Source organism: Mustela nivalis (genome assembly GCF_964662115.1).
Source record: "Mustela nivalis genome assembly, chromosome: 2".
Taxonomy (NCBI): Eukaryota; Metazoa; Chordata; class Mammalia; order Carnivora; family Mustelidae; genus Mustela; species Mustela nivalis.
The window spans coordinates 38,518,540-38,538,196 of record NC_139021.1 but is presented as its reverse complement, the minus strand read 5'-3'; the positions used below and the strand labels follow the sequence as shown (position 1 = coordinate 38,538,196).

General features: G+C 39.6%; 1 protein-coding gene across 4 annotated transcripts in view; it reads left to right on the top strand.

Moving 5' to 3' along the window:
- Positions 1-19,657, top strand: part of CPQ (carboxypeptidase Q) — a 460,217-nt gene that overhangs the window by 340,959 nt on the left and 99,601 nt on the right. For all 4 annotated transcript variants that reach the window (XM_082722832.1, XM_082722829.1, XM_082722830.1 and 1 more), the window contains one exon: positions 948-1,039. In XM_082722832.1, the coding sequence (XP_082578958.1) occupies positions 948-1,039 (92 nt within the window). The remainder of the gene's footprint in view (positions 1-947; positions 1,040-19,657) is intronic.

Genomic DNA, 19,657 nt, shown 5'->3' with positions numbered 1-19,657 from the left:
TGGTCCTGAGGCAGGAGGAGTCTCTTAAAAAAGATTCAAGCTTCTTGTTTTTCTGTCATTTTTATTTCTCTGAAACAACATCATAAGGTCCAAATCAGAACAGGTTTTAATTCTTGGTCACAAAATGGGACTTCCAGCATATTGTGTTCCCATTTTCTTAAGTTTGAGAAATAGACTTCCTTTCATTTAACTTCTACTGAGCAGACATAGTCACTCAAAAATGGTTCTAGACGTGCCAGATCTGCCAACAACTTTAATAACTTCCAAGATACAAATTTGTATTTCTCAAGTCAATGAAATTGGCACCAAGCTGTTTGTGAAATAAGAAGGTAAGTAAAATGTCATCTGCGTTCCATCTGTTTTCATTGACCTTAAGGGAATAACCTTGTATTTCCAAATAGTAGAGGACGGTGACCATGGGTAGCCATAACATTGCCTCTGCTTCACAGCCATGACCTCACCAAGGAGAGCATGGGCCGCTAGCTATCCTTGTGGATTGAGGCTAAGAAGCAATCCCCTACACACCTTACCTGGAAGTAGAGCCAGATGATGGGTTTCTGTTAATCATTGCAAGACCCCCTGATCTGCCTGGACTCCTGCTAACGGCATCTTCTATATGCAATCTAACATTCCACCGACCTTGGCCATCCTCTGGGTCCTGCTGGGCAGGTTGTCAGTTCAGGATGTGATTAGAGTCTCTCACTTCCTGGCCTGCAGGCAGCATTTGCACAACCCCTTTCTCCATTAACCTGCCCTGGAGATCAGCCCTGAGGGCACTACTTTGCTGTGTCAGCCACACTCTGCATCGGCAGCAGCCGTATCAGCAAGAGATGAGTATGTGTGCCTCTGATGTCCTTGTGCCTCCAGAATGCAGATGAGGGGCCTTGCCATTTTTAAAAAAATTTAAAATCAACTGAATGATTGCTTCTTTTCATTATTTTTCCCAGGGCTGCGACCAAAGAGGACTCTGCGTTTGGTGCTCTGGACTGCCGAGGAACAAGGTGGAATCGGGGGCTTCCAGTATTACCAGTTACACAAGGTAAGAAAGTAGCCATGGGTTGCCGGGCAGTTTGCATGTGTAGTATTAGTGTGAATAAACCCACAGCATCCCTGCTTCCCCCTGTTGTCCTGAAGACTCTCGACAATACTTTTGGGTAGGCTGGCCCCAGCCAACAACCCTTGCAGAAGCCTTCTTCATAGGACCCCACAGCAGAGAATGCACTGGTGAACTGAGGGTGTGGAGCTGGGGCTTCTCTGTTTCTACATCAGTCTGTGACCTGAGAAAAATCCCAGCTGTCATGCTGCCATTTTCTTAAAGTCTCTCTTGTTTTGCTTTACTCTTATATGCCAGAAAAATAGTGCTAGGTAAGCATTCGCTCTCCCCACAGAGCCCTTGCCCATACTTTAATACCTGAAATTGTCCTGGAAGCACTGGTATTTGAGAACCAAGTCCTGGGGCCTCGAGTCATTGGGAGCCCTGATCATGGTGGTGGAATGGCAGCACTCAGACCCGGCCATGTAGAGGACGGCTTGCTTTGACATTGACTTTCGGAAGACCACAGTGAAGCTTGAGGCGAGAAGGTGATGGTGGAAGATCACGATTAGAAATCCAAGGCCGCATTTAAGACCAGGGACAGGGAGACTAATGCCAACACCCCCCTTTGAGAGAGGACAAAGTGTACAAGCTCAGAGATACTCTGGAACAAATCAAATGTTAGTTCAAGAGGAGTTCCCAAATCAGTGGGTATGCTGCTGAGCAGTGATGGGTGGGTGGAGTAGAAGGATCTGGTTTGCTGTTGCTGGAGTGTTTGTCCTGCGTGTCAGATTAGAAGGAACAGATCTGCAAGCTTCCATTATCAAAATTAGGGAGAGGTTTGTTTCTTTTGAATTGTGTTTATAGCCTTTTGGATCATTTACCGAGTCAGTCTCTATTACCCTGTTTTAGTTAGAGCTTAAGAGTAATGAGCTCAGGGGCATGAATTTGACCACAGAATATACTTACATTCTGTACAAAGGAAAACTGTGCTTTATGCTCAACTCTTCTACCTCTTCAGTTCTTTTGGCCTCAAATGATCCTGGGGAATAAGACTATTCCCACTAAGTGTCCTGTGGTGAGTGGGTCAGTAGCATCAGCTTCTATATGTTGTGGTAGGCTATATAGAACGTCAGAGGAGAGTTAATCTAGATTTAGCAACCTTCATTTAATATTTCTGACCACCTACTATGCTTCATAGTAGGCAATAGGCTTAGTGTTGGTAAACAGTTCACCCTGACCTTACCGAGACTCCGAGCTAGAGAAGGACACCAATTGATGAACTTCAATTATGCTACAATGTGTGAAGTGTTCTGATAATGTATTGATGGCAGAGATGGGAAGCTCGCCTAACCTGGCCTGGGAGAGCACTCAGGATAGGCTACAAGGAAGAAATGACCTTGAAGCAGAGACTTGAGGAATGAATAGAAGTAAGGTAAGGGAAAGGAGTTGGCAGGGGACTGGGTAGTGGGAACAGTATGTGCAAAGGCTGGAGGTAAGGCGTCGTCCACAGCACCCTGAGGAAACTAAAGGGGTTCAGAGTGGCTGGTACACAGAAGGCAAGCTGCAGAGAGTAGGAGGTAAACAAGAGCCTGAAAAAAAAAGAATATATATATCATGTTTAGAAGTTCATGCTTCATTTTGAGGCAGCAAGAGTAACTAAGTTATTTTTAAGGTGGAGCTTTTAGAGTCTATACATCTTGGACTCTATGTAGAACAGAATACCTCAGAACTGTTTTGAAGCACATTTATGCTCGATTATATACTCTACTCTGAGGGGAAAAACATGGATTTAAGCTGCCGTGGATCTGGCTTGAACTTTCCTCAACCACTGAAATTCCTTAGATCTGAAAAAAGGTTTATTCCTCTGTAAGGTTTTGAGTTTCACTGTGGCCTACTAAAATACATAGATGAAAACAGAAATGACCGAATTCTAAGCTTTTAGGGGGTTGGCAGAGGAATATATACATATACATTTTTTTCCAGAGGATGCGCAGTCACATTAACAGAACTGGTTTATCTTGACAATATCCCTGTTGCCTCTCTACAAGAATCTGTATATTGGTGGCTGGTCTGCTTTGCATTTTCAGGAATGGAAAGAAATTCCCAAAAGGGAACCATAGGCTTTTTACTTTTTGGTAGCTCTTTATCTCACCTTCAAAAAAACATTCTGCATGTTTTATATGATAGAGTCAAATTTAAAGGACCTATTCTGTATTCTGATGATTAACATAGTAAATGAGGTATTGTCAAGAGCATCATCATTTCTGGCGCAGCTGAGTTTAAGTAAATACAATAAGCAAGGGCCAACCCAAGGAGGACAAATAAGATAGTCTTTAAACTTCTCTTTAGCATTTTTAATGCCAAAAAAAAAAAATAGTCAATGTCCAGTTCACTGCAGCCACAACAAAGAAACCCTCCGATCTAACTAAGGTTGTGATAGCTGCTGAAATGAACAAGCCCTGCAATTCCAGTGACTCAACATGATAGACAGTTATTTCTTCTCCTTTGCCATCCAGTCCCCAGGAGGGCTTGCTCCGTGTAGTCATTCAGGGGCCCAGACTGATAGTTCAGCACCATGGCTCTCAATGTTGCTTGAGCATCAATATCCAGCTGGCAGTCAGAGGGAGAGTGGAAAGGTTTTATGAGACAGTTCTGGAAATGGATGTGGAAAGGCAAAGAGAGAGTTTATGTTTGCTTAACTGAAGTCTGAAAGGATCTTTATCATCCACTAACCATGGTTACCTCTAAGAGAAAACTAGGACTGGGTGGATACAGTAAGTTATATAACTGTATTGTTTTTAATTCTCATGAAGGAAAAACAATGAAAGAAAACAATTAAATGAAAGGACAGGAACATCAGGAAACATTTACTTGATGGAAGTTTCTATTTCCTCTTAAAGAGAATGCTATATCTTATAAACCACAAATGGCAGAAAGGGAATATATCCTTCCTCCTTCTGCAAGTATACTTAGCAAAACACTTGAAATACAAGCACAGAATGGTACCACATCTGAACTTGCCAAGGCCTTCTTCTCCCTTCAGATAAGAAACTAAGTACACCACTGGCTATCAGGAGAACTGGGTCTGGACTTTGTTGTGCCACTAAGTAAATATGAGACATCAACAATGAGGTCCTTTGGCCTCTCAGACACTGTATCTCCTCAACTCAACTTATTAAAGCTTATCTTCCCCTCCCAACCCTCACGATGTAGAGAGAACCTCATATAATAATTATGCTTTGGTATACTGAGAACAAAGTTGTAGTATTATTTACAATTAAAATGTACAATTAAGCATGCCAATCTAAGATCTAGTATTGTCATCTGTGAGCGGGGAAAAAAAAGGCAATATTATCTTCAGCAGTACAACTGTGGATCAGTATACTATTATTAAAAATTTACTCTACAGGGCGCCTGGGTGGTTCAGTGGGTTAAAGCCTCTGCCTTCAGCTCAGGTCATAATCCCAGGGTCCTGGAATGGAGCCCCGCAAAGGCCTCTCTTCTCCTCGGGAAGCCTGCTTCCTCCTCTGCCTCTCTGCCTGCTTCTCTGCCTACTTGTGATCTCTGTCAAATAAATAAATAAAATCTTTAAAAAATTTACTCTACAACAGACGCTCAGCCTAAAAGAAGTTCAGTTATCATCTTTGTCACAACTGTCCCTCCTTCTCTGTTGTTTCTATTAACAACAGCATCATCTTCCCTACCACCAGGTATCACAGTGTCCCTGCCATCTTTCCTTCCTTCCTCTTCCTTGTGACCTACATCTAGTCAACAGTAAAGCTCCATTGATTCTACACTCTGTCACTTTTGGAGAACCCTTCATTTTTATGTCCCCTGTCTTTTCTCTAGTTCAGGCTTTCCATTATGCCTCCCATATGAAGTCAATCTTCTGGAAGCCCAGCTCAATTCAATTGCCTCCAAACCTTCAGCTGTTCCCCAGTGCTAATAGAATCTAGCCCAAACCACTCAGTTTCTTGGTGCTTGTGGTTCTCCATGCTCAGGTTTCACACCATTCTCCTCCATTGTCCTCTACTCTGACAAAAATGAGCAGTTCCTTACACATCCCACACTGGCCTTTCTTCATATCATTAATCATACCATTCCTCTGCCTTGAATTCTCCTCTTTCCATCTCTTGGATGTTCTACAAAGATAAACTGAATTACCCTTTTTCCCATAGAACATTCTCTAACTCTCTAACCCCTATTTCTACCCTTGAAATAAATACAACACCTTATCTAGACATTTCTAAGAATGTGAAATACTTTAATCTATAGGAAAAAAAAAAGGAGAAAGGGAGGAAGGGGAGTGAGAGAGAAAAAATGGAGGAAAGGAAGGATAAAATAAAACAAGTTATGGTCTTTGGCCATAAGGACCTTACATTCTGCTTAAATATTAACTTTAAACTCACACATAAGAAATTTAGTATGACAGGGGGCCCCTGGGTGGCTCAGTTGGTTAAGCATCGGCCTTCAGCTCAGGTCATGATCCCGGGGTCCTGGGATCAAGCCCTGCATCGGGCTCTCTGCTCAGTGGGGAGTCTGCTTCTCCCTCTTCCTCCGCTACTCCCCTTGCTTGTGCTTTCTCTCTCTTTCTGTCACACAAATAAGTAAAATCTTAAAAGAGAGAGAGAGAGAAATTTAGTATAATGAACAGTATGTAATGGGGTTCTGAATTATTTACTAAAATTATGTTACTTTTACAAAAAACTCATTGTCATTGTCAGGGTGCAGAGTGCTATGAAGGCTTAGCATAGCAGATATAAAGGAGTTAAGTAAGAAATGGGAGAAATGGCTAGGACATGTTGGTCATGTGGAAGGCTCAGGACCTGATCCTTGAGGAACACGAGGGTGTGCGTGAATAATCAGGAAGGGAGAAAACGGATGTCTACTCTCCTTCATATTCATAATGACTGAGACCTGGCTCAGGTGTAGGTGCTATCAAAGAGGAATGGAACTTTCATTCGGCGAGGACTATTCTGGTGATTGTAAAAATAAAAGATTTGAACTTTTGAAGTCATTTTCCTAGCATTTTTATGGTACAGTTATGGTTACTAGTGATCTATATCAGTAAGGGACCAATAATCTGTGGTCCATAGGCCAAATCCAGCCGGCCACCTGTTTATGTACAGACCTCAGGCTAAGAAGGTTTTTCACAACGTTAGCTGGCTGTGCAACAGAGACTGTATGTGCCTGCAAAACCTAAAATACTAAACATCTGACCCTTTACCAAAAAAGTCTGTTGACCCTTAATCTATATGGTAAAAAGCATAAAATATTTTCATGTTAATATTTCCATATAACAATTCCTTTATGGCTTTTTATGACCTAAATAATAATTTTATAAATTTTGCTTAGAGCCAATTAAGTATTCTTCAGGAAGATATTATAATACTATAAATGTACATGTACTATCCTTTGTTCTATACATTCTTACTAGGTATTTCTTTAATAGTAAATTTGGCTATACTTATATAGCATCACTTTTATGGGTAAAAACAGGATGCAGAAAACTATTATTCCTCCTTTTTATTACTCTGAATATATTCCTTTTTCCTCTCCATGTGATCTTTTCAACAGTGAAAATACTGTAAAGGCTATTTTAGTGGACACATGTAATTAAACTTTTGTGGGAATAACATTAAAATTAATATTAGCTACCCTTTTCTTAGTAAATACATCTTCATTTACAATTTATTTTTATTAATATATTCTTAGAAAAATAGAAAATTAAAATGATTTAAAATTATAGGAAGAGGGGTGCCTGGGTGGCTCAGTGCATTAAGCCTCTGCCTTCGGCTCAGGTCATGATTTCAGGGTCCTGGGATCGAGCCCTGCATTGGGCTCTCTGCTCAGCAAGGATCCTGCTACTTCCTTTCTACCTTCTTCTCTCCCTACTTGTGATCTCTCTCTCTCTGTCAATAAATAAATAAATAAATAAAATTATAGGATGAAACTTACTGCCAAACGATTTTTTCAAAATTTTATTCAGATTATAGTTATTTTTATGTCATAGTTACACTTTTTAATGAAATATTAGTCAAACTATTATAATAACTGCTAGCCTTACTAAATTGTATAATATGTCAGGCTATTTGTGGTTTATATATCCATTTTGAAACTCATATGCAACTCTATTATAGTAAGTCTGCAACACTCTTTTCAAGAAAACAAACTTTGGCTCCAAAAGGTTTATAAGAGCAGGCATGAGGTTTATGGGGTTGTTAATGGTTGGACTGACCTTATTTCATTTCAGAGAAACCCCTTGGAAGAGCAGGCCATAGACATACCTTCCAGTTCATAACTAAAGCTGACTCTCAGGAGCACAGATTTCACCTAGGTAAAATAACCAGGAAATGAATTTTTTACTGTATTTTGGAGTCATCTAGAATAGAAATAATCCTGAGCGTTCATCCTGCATGCCCATAACAAACTGGAAGTTTTGGAGTGGAGAAGTCTGGGGGATTGGGTTGCTGGCGGATGGGCATTAAGGAGGGCACGTGTTGTGATGAGCACTGGATGTTCTATGCAACTGATAAATCATTGAAAACTACATCAAAAACTAATGATGTTCTGTATGGTGGCTAACTGAACATAATATAAAAAAATGCTACTTCGCATATTTCTATAAGTTATAAAATGTTGTCTTCCTGATCTAAAGTTCTTTCCACCTTGTTCACATTGGCACAAGGACTTGAGAATTGTTTATGTGTATACTGCTTGTGCCTTATGTAATTGATTTTTGGAAGTAACATCTTTCCCGTGCTAACAGTGTTTTACTGACGTATAATTAGCATTCGGTAAGAAAATGCTAAGTATATAGCTCAATATATTTGGCAAATGTGTCCCCCTTTGTAACCATCACACAGGTCATGATACAGAGTGTTCTGGTTACCCTAGAAAATTTCCCTTTCAGATCAACCTCTGACTCCACCTAAGGTAACTATTAATACTGACTTTTGTCACCACAGATCGGTTATGCCTGTTCTTGAATTTCATATAAATGAACTCATACAGTCTGTACTTTTGAATCCGGCCTCTGGCACAAAACAGTACGGCATTGTAGTTTACCCATGTGGATGCATTCATAGTGGTTGGTCCCTCTCTAGCACAGAGAGTTTTCTGTGGTATCCCTAGACCACAACATCTTTATCCATCCTCCTGTTGATGGCCATTTGGGTTGTTTCTAGTTTTAGGTATCATAAATAAGGCTCCTGTGAACACTTGTATGTTCACAAATTTTTTGTGAACATACACATTTTTTGGTAGACATATACATTTTTTGGTGGACATATACATTTCTTTTCTAGAAGTAGAATTGCTGTGTCATATGACAGGTATATGTCTAGCTTGGCTAGATACGGCCAAAGATGTAGGAGGCTGTCTCCTTCTGCATTCCCACCAGCAACCTATGAAAGTCCTAGTTGTCCCCCCCAATACATTATATTGTTAGACTTTTTATTTCTGGCCATGCTTGTGGGATTAATATTTTGTTTTTCAAGGTACAGTTCTGAAGAGTCCTAAGGAAAGTCCTGCCTCCACTTCTAAATGGTCAGCATTCTCTCACTCTTCTCCTTTCTGGTCTTTGAGAGGGTCACCTTCATTCTGTGTTCTGCCTTATGATTTAAAGGTGACACAAGGCCTTTTTATCCTGCATGAGGTTTATGGGGTTGTTAATGGTTGGACTGACCTTATTTCATTTCAGAGAAACCCCTTGGAAGAGCAGGCCATAGACATACCTTCCAGTTCATAACTAAAGCTGACTCTCAGGAGCACAGATTTCACCTGGAGACAAGGGGCTGTTGGAACTCAATGGAGACAAAAGGGAGCCCGAGGCAAGAATGATCCCTAAAAAAGTTGAGGGAGGGAGATTTCTCTTATGCCCCAAACATAGGTTATTCTAGAAAAAGGGAAGAAAGATGGTATCGGATGCCTTTATGTTCTTCTTTATTGATGAAGTTATTATTTGTTAAAAACATGAACTTCTTTATTGGTTGAATTCAGCTTGCATTCACTAAGAAGGAAATGTCACCACCTATAGGAGGATATCATTGTGCTCCAGTGATTTTTAAGAGTTCACTCGTAAGAGTGGAATTTACCTTTGAAATTAGAAAATATTATAGACAATTTTATTTCATTTTCAAATCAGTGAATAAAATGAGTGTTGTCCAGATTCCATTCGCCTAATCTGCTTTTCATGGGAACCATGTTACTCTCTTCTCTACTCTTGGAAGGAGGGTATATTGTCATTTCTCATGTCCCAAAATGTACAAAGGAGGAAAAAACATCCTAGAAGAGCTTCAACTAGATTGCTGACATTTTTTAATCTTTCCCATTTTAAGCAAAAATATCTGTCATAATTATAATGAGTAAGGTAATCTAGCCTTGGAAAAGCCTCATTACACAAAGTAATCAAATAAAATAGATTGATATGTTCTATTCTGGCATAAAAAAATATTTTAACCTTTTCCTGATTTATTGCACAAACTACTGGCAATTGAATTATAGGGATTATGAACACTGCTGTGTTCTGGTAATCATTAATTAGGGCAATATTTTAAATAGCCTTTATTAAATGAGGGATGAGATCTATGATCCTTCTAAATGCATCCGTTTCCCCTAACTCTCGCCAATTCTAGAGCAGAAGAAGTTGAAATGAATGTGTACGTTTTGCCATACTGACGAACAAATTGTCCTCTTATGTAAAAATACAGAAGTCCTGGCCTCTTTTAGCAGTGGAGTTCTTGCCAGCTTCCCAACCCTCATAGGTTCATGTTTCATTTTAAAATAAAGGGACATGGTAGAAATGCTTGTGGGACTTCTTATGTTATCTGCACAAGTGGTTTTTAAAGATTTATTTTATTTATTTATTTGACAGAGAGAGAGATCACAAGTAGGCAGAGAGGCAGAGAGAGAGGTGGAAGCAGGCTCTCCGCTGAGCAGAGAGCCCGATGTGGGACTCGATCCCAGGACCCTGAGATCATGACCTGAGCCGAAGGCAGAGGCTTAACCCACTGAGCCACACAGGCGTCCCTGCACAAGTGGTTTTACGTAGACATTTTTATTTCACTGGCCCTATTGCCTCTCTATCAAGTGATAGTTAGGACGCCACTGCCCAAGTGGGAACAGTTCTGTGCTCATCTGCAGGTCTGGTTATAAAAATAATAGAACTGATATACCCATTCAGCATAACCGTGTCTGCACCATGTCTCCAGCGTGGCTCTTCTTCTATCGTTAATGTCCTTTGCAGTATGGACGTCCTGATAGGAGGTTATAATCTCACTCGGTCCTGCCAGGATTTTATGCATCCTGTGTTTTTCTTTCATTGCCTAGATGTTTGCATTTGTTGGTCAAGCACATCACAAAATTGGTTTAAATTTCATTTCTCTCAGTGTCTTGTTGGTCTGGAGGCCCTTGTAGTTCCAACATTCACATAATTTCTATAGCACACCTGGGAGCTCTTTGAGGTCTTCTTAGAATTTATGAATTAATTTTTTTTAGTAAAGGGAAAGGGCTGTCTTTTGTATTTGTTTGCATTCTCCTACGTAGAATTCCATTATGACTGTGGGGCTTCAGAATTTTCTGTATGTGTGGCATTTACATAGAGATGCATGTCAGCCTGGGCAGAAGTATCAGCATATACTCCCTTTGATCTTAGGGAATCGCCTTATGTCACCTTGTGAATGAAAGTGAGTAGGCTTTGACTCTCCTCTTTCCTTGATCTCTTTAGAAAGAATCCTTCTTGGTTGGTTTTTATTATTTTTTTCCATATAGGAGAAAAGGAATATTTAAAGTAAAATGACAGGCTATGACAACTAGAATGGTATCTTTCCATAGTCATTGAATGTCAGGACTTGGCCTACAGTCGCGGGGCAATATTTATCCCGCAACGCGTTATGGTGTCAGATCACAGTGTAGTTTGTCTGGAGTGCTAGTTGCAGCTCCATGCCTGTAAGTAATGGTATCCTTATCCTGACTGTTCTGCTATCATCAGTAACCCATAGAACGTGACTACACTTTTAAGGTTGGTTTTGGGAACATTGTGCCCAAACACTGAGGTCTCTTGTGACATCGTGGCGGGCATCTTATCTCACTTATTCTGCATTCCTGAGAGCATGTAGAAGAACTCCAGTTTGCATCTAGCCTCCTTTACCAGCTTACTGGAGGTTACCAGCTAGGCACAAATACTTTCTGCCTCCGTGCCTTCTTATTGCCAGACAGGTCGTGATCTGACCCAGAAGGACCCGTAGCATATTTGGTGCATGAGCTTTCTAAGGAAATCAGCTTGGCACACCAGGACACACAAATCTGAACTGAAGTATCATGCCTGAGGCTCACAAGTGACCTATATGGGTCAGAGCCTTTGGAACCAAATTGTCCCATCACGTGTGCTTGGGACTTACTGAGTTACAGAGTCAGCAAACCACTTTTGAGTCACCAGCACTATTTTAACTTGCCCAGGACTGTCTTCTTCCCTTCATCCTCTAAACCAAGTTTGGCAAGCTTTTCCTTAAAGATCCAAATAGTAAAGATTTTGGGTTTTCAAGACATGTGGCCTCTCTACTCAACTATGATCTTGTAGTGCAAAAGCTGTCATAGACAATAGTAGGCAAATGAGCATGGCTAGATTTCAAAAACACTCGGTATTTAAAAAACAACCACCATAAGCAGCTGGTCAGATTTGGCATGCTGGTTACATTTGCTGACTCCTGTTTTAAACCCTTATGGGGGAGAAGTTTAGGAAACTTCCTTCTGAAGCCTTTTCCACCAATTTCACAGCCTTACCGTTTGGTGGAAGCAATCTGTAGCACGTAGTGAAATTCTCACATTGAGGGTGTCTTGTGGCTTACATTGAATTGTGTCTTAGTGGGCCTTAGGAGACCTGTTTGTAAGCTTAGCCCTCAAGAGGGGACAGCTGTTTCCAGTTAGGTATTTTGCTGACAGAACACACCATCACCAGGTCGGTCTGTTGCCTCAGTGGTACCCAGCCCAGGAGCCACACTGTAGGCTAGTACCCTGGTTGGAGAAAGGGGTTAGCTTACTCTCGCAAAATTTCTTGAAGCAACAACAGAACCCTTAATTAAGATAACTAAATGCAATAGTATTCAAAAGTATTTTTTAAAGTATTTTTTAAAGTATTTTTTAAGCCCTTCTACACACAGAAGGGTCTTTCCAAGAAATGAACACTCCAAAACATCTTAACAACTCTCTTCCTAATCCCTAACAGTTGTCATTCACGATTTATAGCCACATCCTAGTTTTATCTGTAGATTTGCCTACAGTGCTTCATTTTTAAAATCTGCATTATTGTCTGGGAGAGAGGCTTTTCCCAGGAAACCCCGAGCACATCATATCTTGTGATAATCAGTAGCCCCTCTGGACATTTGTGCCCTACTTCTGTCTGCTGTGGGTTTTTTGTCCTTCTGCTAGAGTCATAAATATATAACTGTCAGAGAACAGCCTGTCAAAGACGGCGTGAGGAATGAATGGGCAGAACAAAACTGGCAGGGCTGCCAGTAAGCTCAATGCCACAAAGCAGCTACTGGGTGGTGAGCTCCTTCTGTTCTCTGAGAAACAGTGTCTAGAAGCCACAATCGGTGGGACTAAAACTACGTTACTTTCAGGGCTGAAGATCAAACAGGGAACTGAAAAGCAGAATCACAGGACATCACTGTAACTACAACCTGAAGACTTTCCGTAGTCCTGTCTTTCTCTGTGGAACTCATTCTAATGGGCCATCCTCTAAATATTAACCCAAGTCCCTTGGTGTCTCAAATGTGCCACTTGTCCCCTCATAGAGTTGATCTTGGCATAATTGTTTTTCCTAACCCAGAGATTAAGGCTTTACTCTTTATTTTCTTTCAGAAGACCTCACTCGTGCATACTCTTATCAAGTGCTTGTCCTGCATCTGTGATTATTCATTCTAGAAGCTGAGGTTACCCCTAGCAACCAGCAGTTTGTCTAAACTGCTTTGGTCTCAGAGTTCTCTTAAAGGAGAGTTCTCAGAATCAATTTCTAAAGGGCTTTTATGCCCCACATGGCAAAACATATATAAACAACAATTCACATTTTAAAAGCTTAACAAGACCTTTCAACAAAGGTTTAAAATGGTTTCATAGCATGAGCCATTTTGAGATTAGACAGAATTTCCATTACTAGTTAAAACAGGAGTATAATTGGCTTTTATAGATTTCTGTAGTTTCATTTAATAAAACTCGCCCAGTGAGATGCACCACCCCATGAAATCACAGGCAATGCTATAGTAAATACTTGTAGATGTGTTTTGGGAAACTCTCCCAGCATTAACTGAGGGCTGGGAGAATGTATGGCATGCATCCTTTCCCCCTCACTGGCATAACTCCATGGTTTTGTTTTTTTTTTTTCCTCTCCAAAGCTCTGGGAAATACTTTATTATACCCCGCAGAGCCAAATGGGAAACAATCAAGCTGTTTTGTCATTTGAATTAGGAAAGGTCAAAAGGAAGAGAATGTAATAGTAAATAGAGGGAAAAGTTCTTTGTGAAAACTGTCCTTTTTTTTCCATGTAAGGGAAAGTAATTTGTTCCTTTTAATAGATCTAGAAATCCAGTACTAGAGATCTTTCTGGGTAGATTTACAGAGAGAAAAGAAACCATCAAGAATTTTTAAAGATCCTGTTTCCCAAACAAATATGTAGCAAGTTCGTACTATTTACAAGATGTCATTGTAATCTCTTGCATCAGTGTGATCATTTATAAATAAGAATACTCTTTCATAGACTTTAATAAAAATAATGACTCTGGTAGTTGCCAGGCAATGTACCGTTTTCCATATTTTATATGTGAAAATGAAGAGGCCCTGGGAGGTAAAGAAAGTCCTCAGTGTCACAAAGCACGGCCACAAGATATGAAACCTGAACTTGAACCTAGCTTTTCTCTCTCAAGACCAGCCATAATGACTTCTATGACCATGTACTTCTCTGCCGTCCATCTTAAATATAGGATTTATATAGATATGAGTGTATATATCTCCACTTGTTGTAGTCTGAAGTACATACACACCAATAAAATCAGGCATGGTGGTTATAGTTAACACATGAGTGGAAAAATGGAGAAGTCACTTCAAAATGCTTAGTTGAAAACACATTCTACAACATTTTCAGAGAACCACATTCTATAACATTTTGGAGTATAAGGCTAGATGATATTGTATAATCATGCAGACATCAGCTGTCACCAGTAATTCTCAATGTTTTATATGGGCACCTGCTCTGGAAAGGTTAAAAATAAATATATTTATTTGTTCCTGAAGTTGACTTTCTAAATCTTGCTACAGTGATTAAAAAAAAACCAAAAAACCACTTTTTTTTTTTAAAGATTTTATTTATTTATTTGAAAGACGGAGATCACAAGTAGGCAGAGAGGCAGGCAGAGAGAGAGAGAGAGAGGGAAGCAGGCTTCCTGCGGAGCAGGGAGCCCGATGCGGGGCTCGATCCCAGGACCCTGAGATCATGACCCGAGCCAAAGGCAGCAGCCCAAACCACTGAGCCACCCAGGCGCCCCCAAAAAACCACTTTTTAATCTTTGCTATAATATTCTCTTAGCTTGAGGGCATTTTCTAAGTAAAGTTTTAGCTGGACAATAGATAAAATTTAAAAAATCTAAAAATAACTTTTAATGATATGAAACGCCTTCTCACACTAATAAATGTTAAGATCATTCTACTATTTAAAAGATTGTCTTCAGATCAGAGGCACCCCGGGATACCTCCTCAGGACATCTCCCAGTGCCTCTAATCTTAAAAGAAAAGAAAAAATAAGAGCAAAATTCTAATCCTTGAGAGATGGAGATAGTGTATGTATTTATCTGTTTGTATATTCTCTGCATGTGTAGAGCTTAGACCCACCTAGGAAAATATATTAAGACCCTCCACATACCAAGTTCAGCTTTCCCTTCTTTTGCTATTTTTTTAAGATTTCAAAGAATAGAGATTTCATGAGGGTCAATATTTTTTAACATTATCAGACAATAAGGATATTCCAGAACATGTCAGCTTAGCAGGGTCTTAATGTAAGGATGAGACTTACATTATGAGGATGAGGATGGAGGAGCAATTATAAAAAAAAGTAGCTGTGAGGTCTCCAAAAGGTGGCATCCCTTAATTTTATCTGCCTTAGTGGCTTCAGTATGAGTGCACTGAAGAGAGCTAAGTTGGGACAGGAGATGAATTGTGAATTGCAAAAGAGGCATTTAAACATTATCTGCAAAATTCAACTCAAAGAACAAATGATTCAACCCTTGTTCTGGTTTTTTGTTTGTTTGTTTTCTAAGAAAGTAGACTCTAGTTTAATCTTTCCTTCGTTAGAAGATAGAATAACTTAGCATGTTCTTTTCTTCACAATTGAGAGCTCAGTTCGTCAGTACCTTAATTGGCAAACTGTTTAGTGAGTGTGTTGGAAAATTGTACCTGCCAAAATGGATTGGTGTTTGCTCTTCTTCAATGAAAGGTGATCAAGAGCTGCCCCTCGTGGGTAGTTCAGCCTGCCAAGGTCTAATACAACAGAAATGGAAAGGAAAGTAGAAATGAAAGGCATATTCAAGAGAGTAACAAAGAGTTGGAGCCTAAGGCACTAAGCCTATTGGCTTCCACAAGAGCTTGGCAGAAAAGCTTTGACCACCCATGTGATTTTTATCTCTTTGTCTTGTAGGCAATTACCTTAATAGGGCATACTGTAGTGATGGCTTCCATTACAAGCCTCTATTTAAACAACCTCTTCTGAATCACCAAGTGAAGAATGGAGCAAATAAAGATGGAAAAAATAGTCACTGTACACAACGGCTTCTACCTTCAGTTCTCTGAAACCGTAGTTAATGCCTAATTATACTGACACTCCTGTTGTACAAAAAAGAATTGAGAATGCAGATACAATTTCCCAGCTAATTATTTCATTATATGGAAGTGACATGTGTGAAGTAATAAATTAACACTGCCTTCCTAAGAGTCAGCTGTTGTGGATTTCCATGCTGAAAGTTTCAAGTAGAATGAAGTATTTCTCTTGTGACTACTCTGGTTAAGTGAAAAATGCTTTCTGTATCTATGGGTATAACCTTCTCTTAGCAAATAGTGACCACTGACATAGGGTGGTGAGATGTATGTGAGTCAATTATTGCTTACAGAGAAACCCCCAGGGGCTGTCAAGGGGATGGCTACCAGCAGCTACAATAGTCTAGACCATACCTCTTCTCTTATGGCTCAAGCAGTAGATGCATGAATTGTGGTGAAAGAAACTTCATTTTACTTAAAAAAAAAAAAAAAAAAAGAAAACCACACACAACCATTCATGTTTTTTCAGCTGGAAAAAACAGAATGCCAAGTATTATATTTTCAAATTTAAACCAGAAAATAATGGTGGAGCTTGAGGGAGGGGAGAGGGAACTGAAGTGTGACTCTGTGAGACTGGTTGCAAGATTTCAGTCTCTACTTCTTTGATCTAAGCATTATCAATTGTAAGGAATGCAATTAGGATTTATAAAGCTTTAAAGGAAAAATAAAACTATATTAAATGTACAGTTTTCTTAAAATGATAGTAGCATACAATAACTCACACTTTTATAATTACAATCAATGTCTGTCCAAATCTAAAGATCTTACTGGATTATTAAATACCTTTCGGTCATCAGCCATGAGGTGTCAGAGTTGGGGTGAGATGCCACTTTGTGTAACTTTTGCTCCTTGTGCTGATAAGGGGCTCAAGGTGCACCTTTAGGGTTGACCATCTGATTATGAGGCATATCAAATACAGGCTTTTCTCTGTATTTCCAGTCTGGCTACTTTTTTTCCATTTTATTTTTAATTTAATATTTTTAAAAACCATACAACTTCTCCTGAAAGTCTAAGAAAGCCTTCTTTTTTTATTTTTTAAAATTTAAGTTCCAGTTAGTTAACATATAGTGTATTATTAGTTTCAGGGTTAGAGTTTAGTGAGTCATCAGTTACATATAACACCCAGTGCTCATTACATCATGTGCTCTCCTTAATGTCCATCACCTACTTACCCTTTCCCCCTACCCACTTCACTTCCAACAACCTTCAGTTAGCTCCCGGTAGTTAAGAGTCTCTTATGATTTGCCTCCCTCCCTGTTTTTATCTTATTTTATTTTTCCCTCCCTTCCTCTATGTTCATCTGTTTTGTTTCTTAAATTCTGCATGTGAGTGAAATCATAAGGTGTTTGTCTTTCTTTGACTGACTAATTTTGCTCAGCATAATACGCTCTAATTCCATCCATGTTGCTGCAAATGGCAAGAGTTCACTCTTTTGATGGCTGAGTAGTATTCCAGTGTATATATGTTATACCACATCTTCTTTATTCGTTCATCTGTCAATGGACATCTGGGCTCCGTCCATAGTTTGGCTCTTGTGGACATTGCTGCTATATATATTGGAGGGCAGGTGCCCCTTTGAATCACTATGTTTGTAACCTTTGAATAAATAACTATAGTGCAATTACTGGGTTATAGGGTAGTTCTATTTTTTGGTTTTTTTTGCTAATTATTTATTTATTTAATTAGTTTTTTATTTTTTATAAACATATATTTTTATCCACAGGGGTACAGGTCTGTGAATCACCAGGTTTACACACTTCACAGCATTCACCAAAGCACATACCCTCCCCAATGTCCATAATCCCACCCCCTTCTCCCAAACCCCCTCCCCCCAGCAACCCTCAGTTTGTTTTGTGAGATTAAGAGTCACTTATGGTTTGTCTCCCTCCCAATCCCATCTTGTTTCATTTATTCTTCTCCTACCCACTTAAGCCCCCATGTTGCATCACCACTTCCTCATATCAGGGAGATCATATGATAGTTGTCTTTCTCTGCTTGACTTATTTCGCTAAGCATGATACGCTCTAGTTCCATCCATGTTGTCACAAATGGCAATATTTCATTTCTTTTGATGGCTGCATAGTATTCCATTGTGTATATATACCACATCTTCTTGATCCATTCATCTGTTGATGACATCTAGGTTCTTTCCATAGTTTGGCTATTGTGGACATTGCTGCTATAAACATTCGGGTGCATGTGCCCCTTTGGATCACTACGTTTGTATCTTTAGGGTAAATACCCAATAGTGCAATTGCTGGGTCATAGGGCAGTTCTATTTTCAACATTTTGAGGAGCCTCCATGCTGTTTTCCAGAGTGGCTGCACCAGCTTGCATTCCCACCAACAGTGTAGGAGGGTTCCCCTTTCTCCGCATCCTCGCCAGCATCTGTCTTTCCTGACTTGTTGATTTTAGCCATTCTGACTGGTGTGAGGTGATATCTCATTGTGGTTTTGATTTGTATTTCCCTGATGCCGAGTGATATGGAGCACTTTTTCATGTGTCTGTTGGCCATCTGGATGTCTTCTTTGCAGAAATGTCTGTTCATGTCCTCTGCCCATTTCTTGATTGGATTATTTGTTCTTTGGGTGTTGAGTTTGCTAAGTTCTTTATAGATTCTGGACACTAGTCCTTTATCTGATATGTCGTTTGCAAATATCTTCTCCCATTCTGTCAGTTGTCTTTTGATTTTGTTAACTGTTTCCTTTGCTGTGCAAAAGCTTTTGATCTTGATGAAATCCCAATAGTTCATTTTTTCCCTTGCTTCCCTTGCCTTTTGCGTTGTTCCTAGGAAGATGTTGCTGCGGCTGAGGTCAAAGAGGTTGCTGCCTGTGTTCTCCTCAAGGATTTTGATGGATTCCTTTCGCACATTGAGGTCCTTCATCCACTTTGAGTCTATTTTTGTGTGTGGTGTAAGGAAATGGTCCAATTTCATTTTTCTGCATGTGGCTGTCCAATTTTCCCAGCACCATTTATTGAAGAGGCTGTCTTTTCTCCATTGGACATTCTTTGCTGCTTTGTCGAAGATTAGCTGACCATAGAGTTGAGGGTCTATTTCTGGGCTCTCTATTCTGTTCCATTGATCTATGTGTCTGTTTTTGTGCCAGTACCATGCTGTCTTGATGATGACAGCTTTGTAATAGAGCTTGAAGTCCGGAATTGTGATGCCACCAACGTTGGCTTTCTTTTTCAATATCCCTTTGGCTATTCGAGGTCTTTTCTGGTTCCATATAAATTTTAGAATTATTTGTTCCATTTCTTTGAAAAAGATGGATGGTACTTTGAATGGAATTGCATTAAATGTGTAGATTGCTTTAGGTAGCATAGACATTTTCACAATATTTATTCTTCCAATCCAGGAGCATGGAACATTTTTCCATTTCTTTGTGTCTTCCTCAATTTCTTTCATGAGTACATTATAGTTTTCTGAGTATAGATTCTGTGCCTCTTTGGTTAGGTTTATTCCTAGGTATCTTATGGTTTTGGGTGCAATTGTAAATGGGATTGACTCCTTAATTTCTCTTTCTTCTGTCTTGCTGTTGGTGTAGAGAAATGCAACTGATTTCTGTGCGTTGATTTTATATCCTGACACTTTACTGAATTCCTGTATAAGTTCTAGCAGTTTTGGAGTGGAGTCTTTTGGGTTTTCCACATATAGTATCATATCATCTGCGAAGAGTGATAATTTGACTTCTTCTTTGCCGATTTGGATGCCTTTAATTTCCTTTTGTTGTCTGATTGCTGAGGCTAGGACCTCTAGGA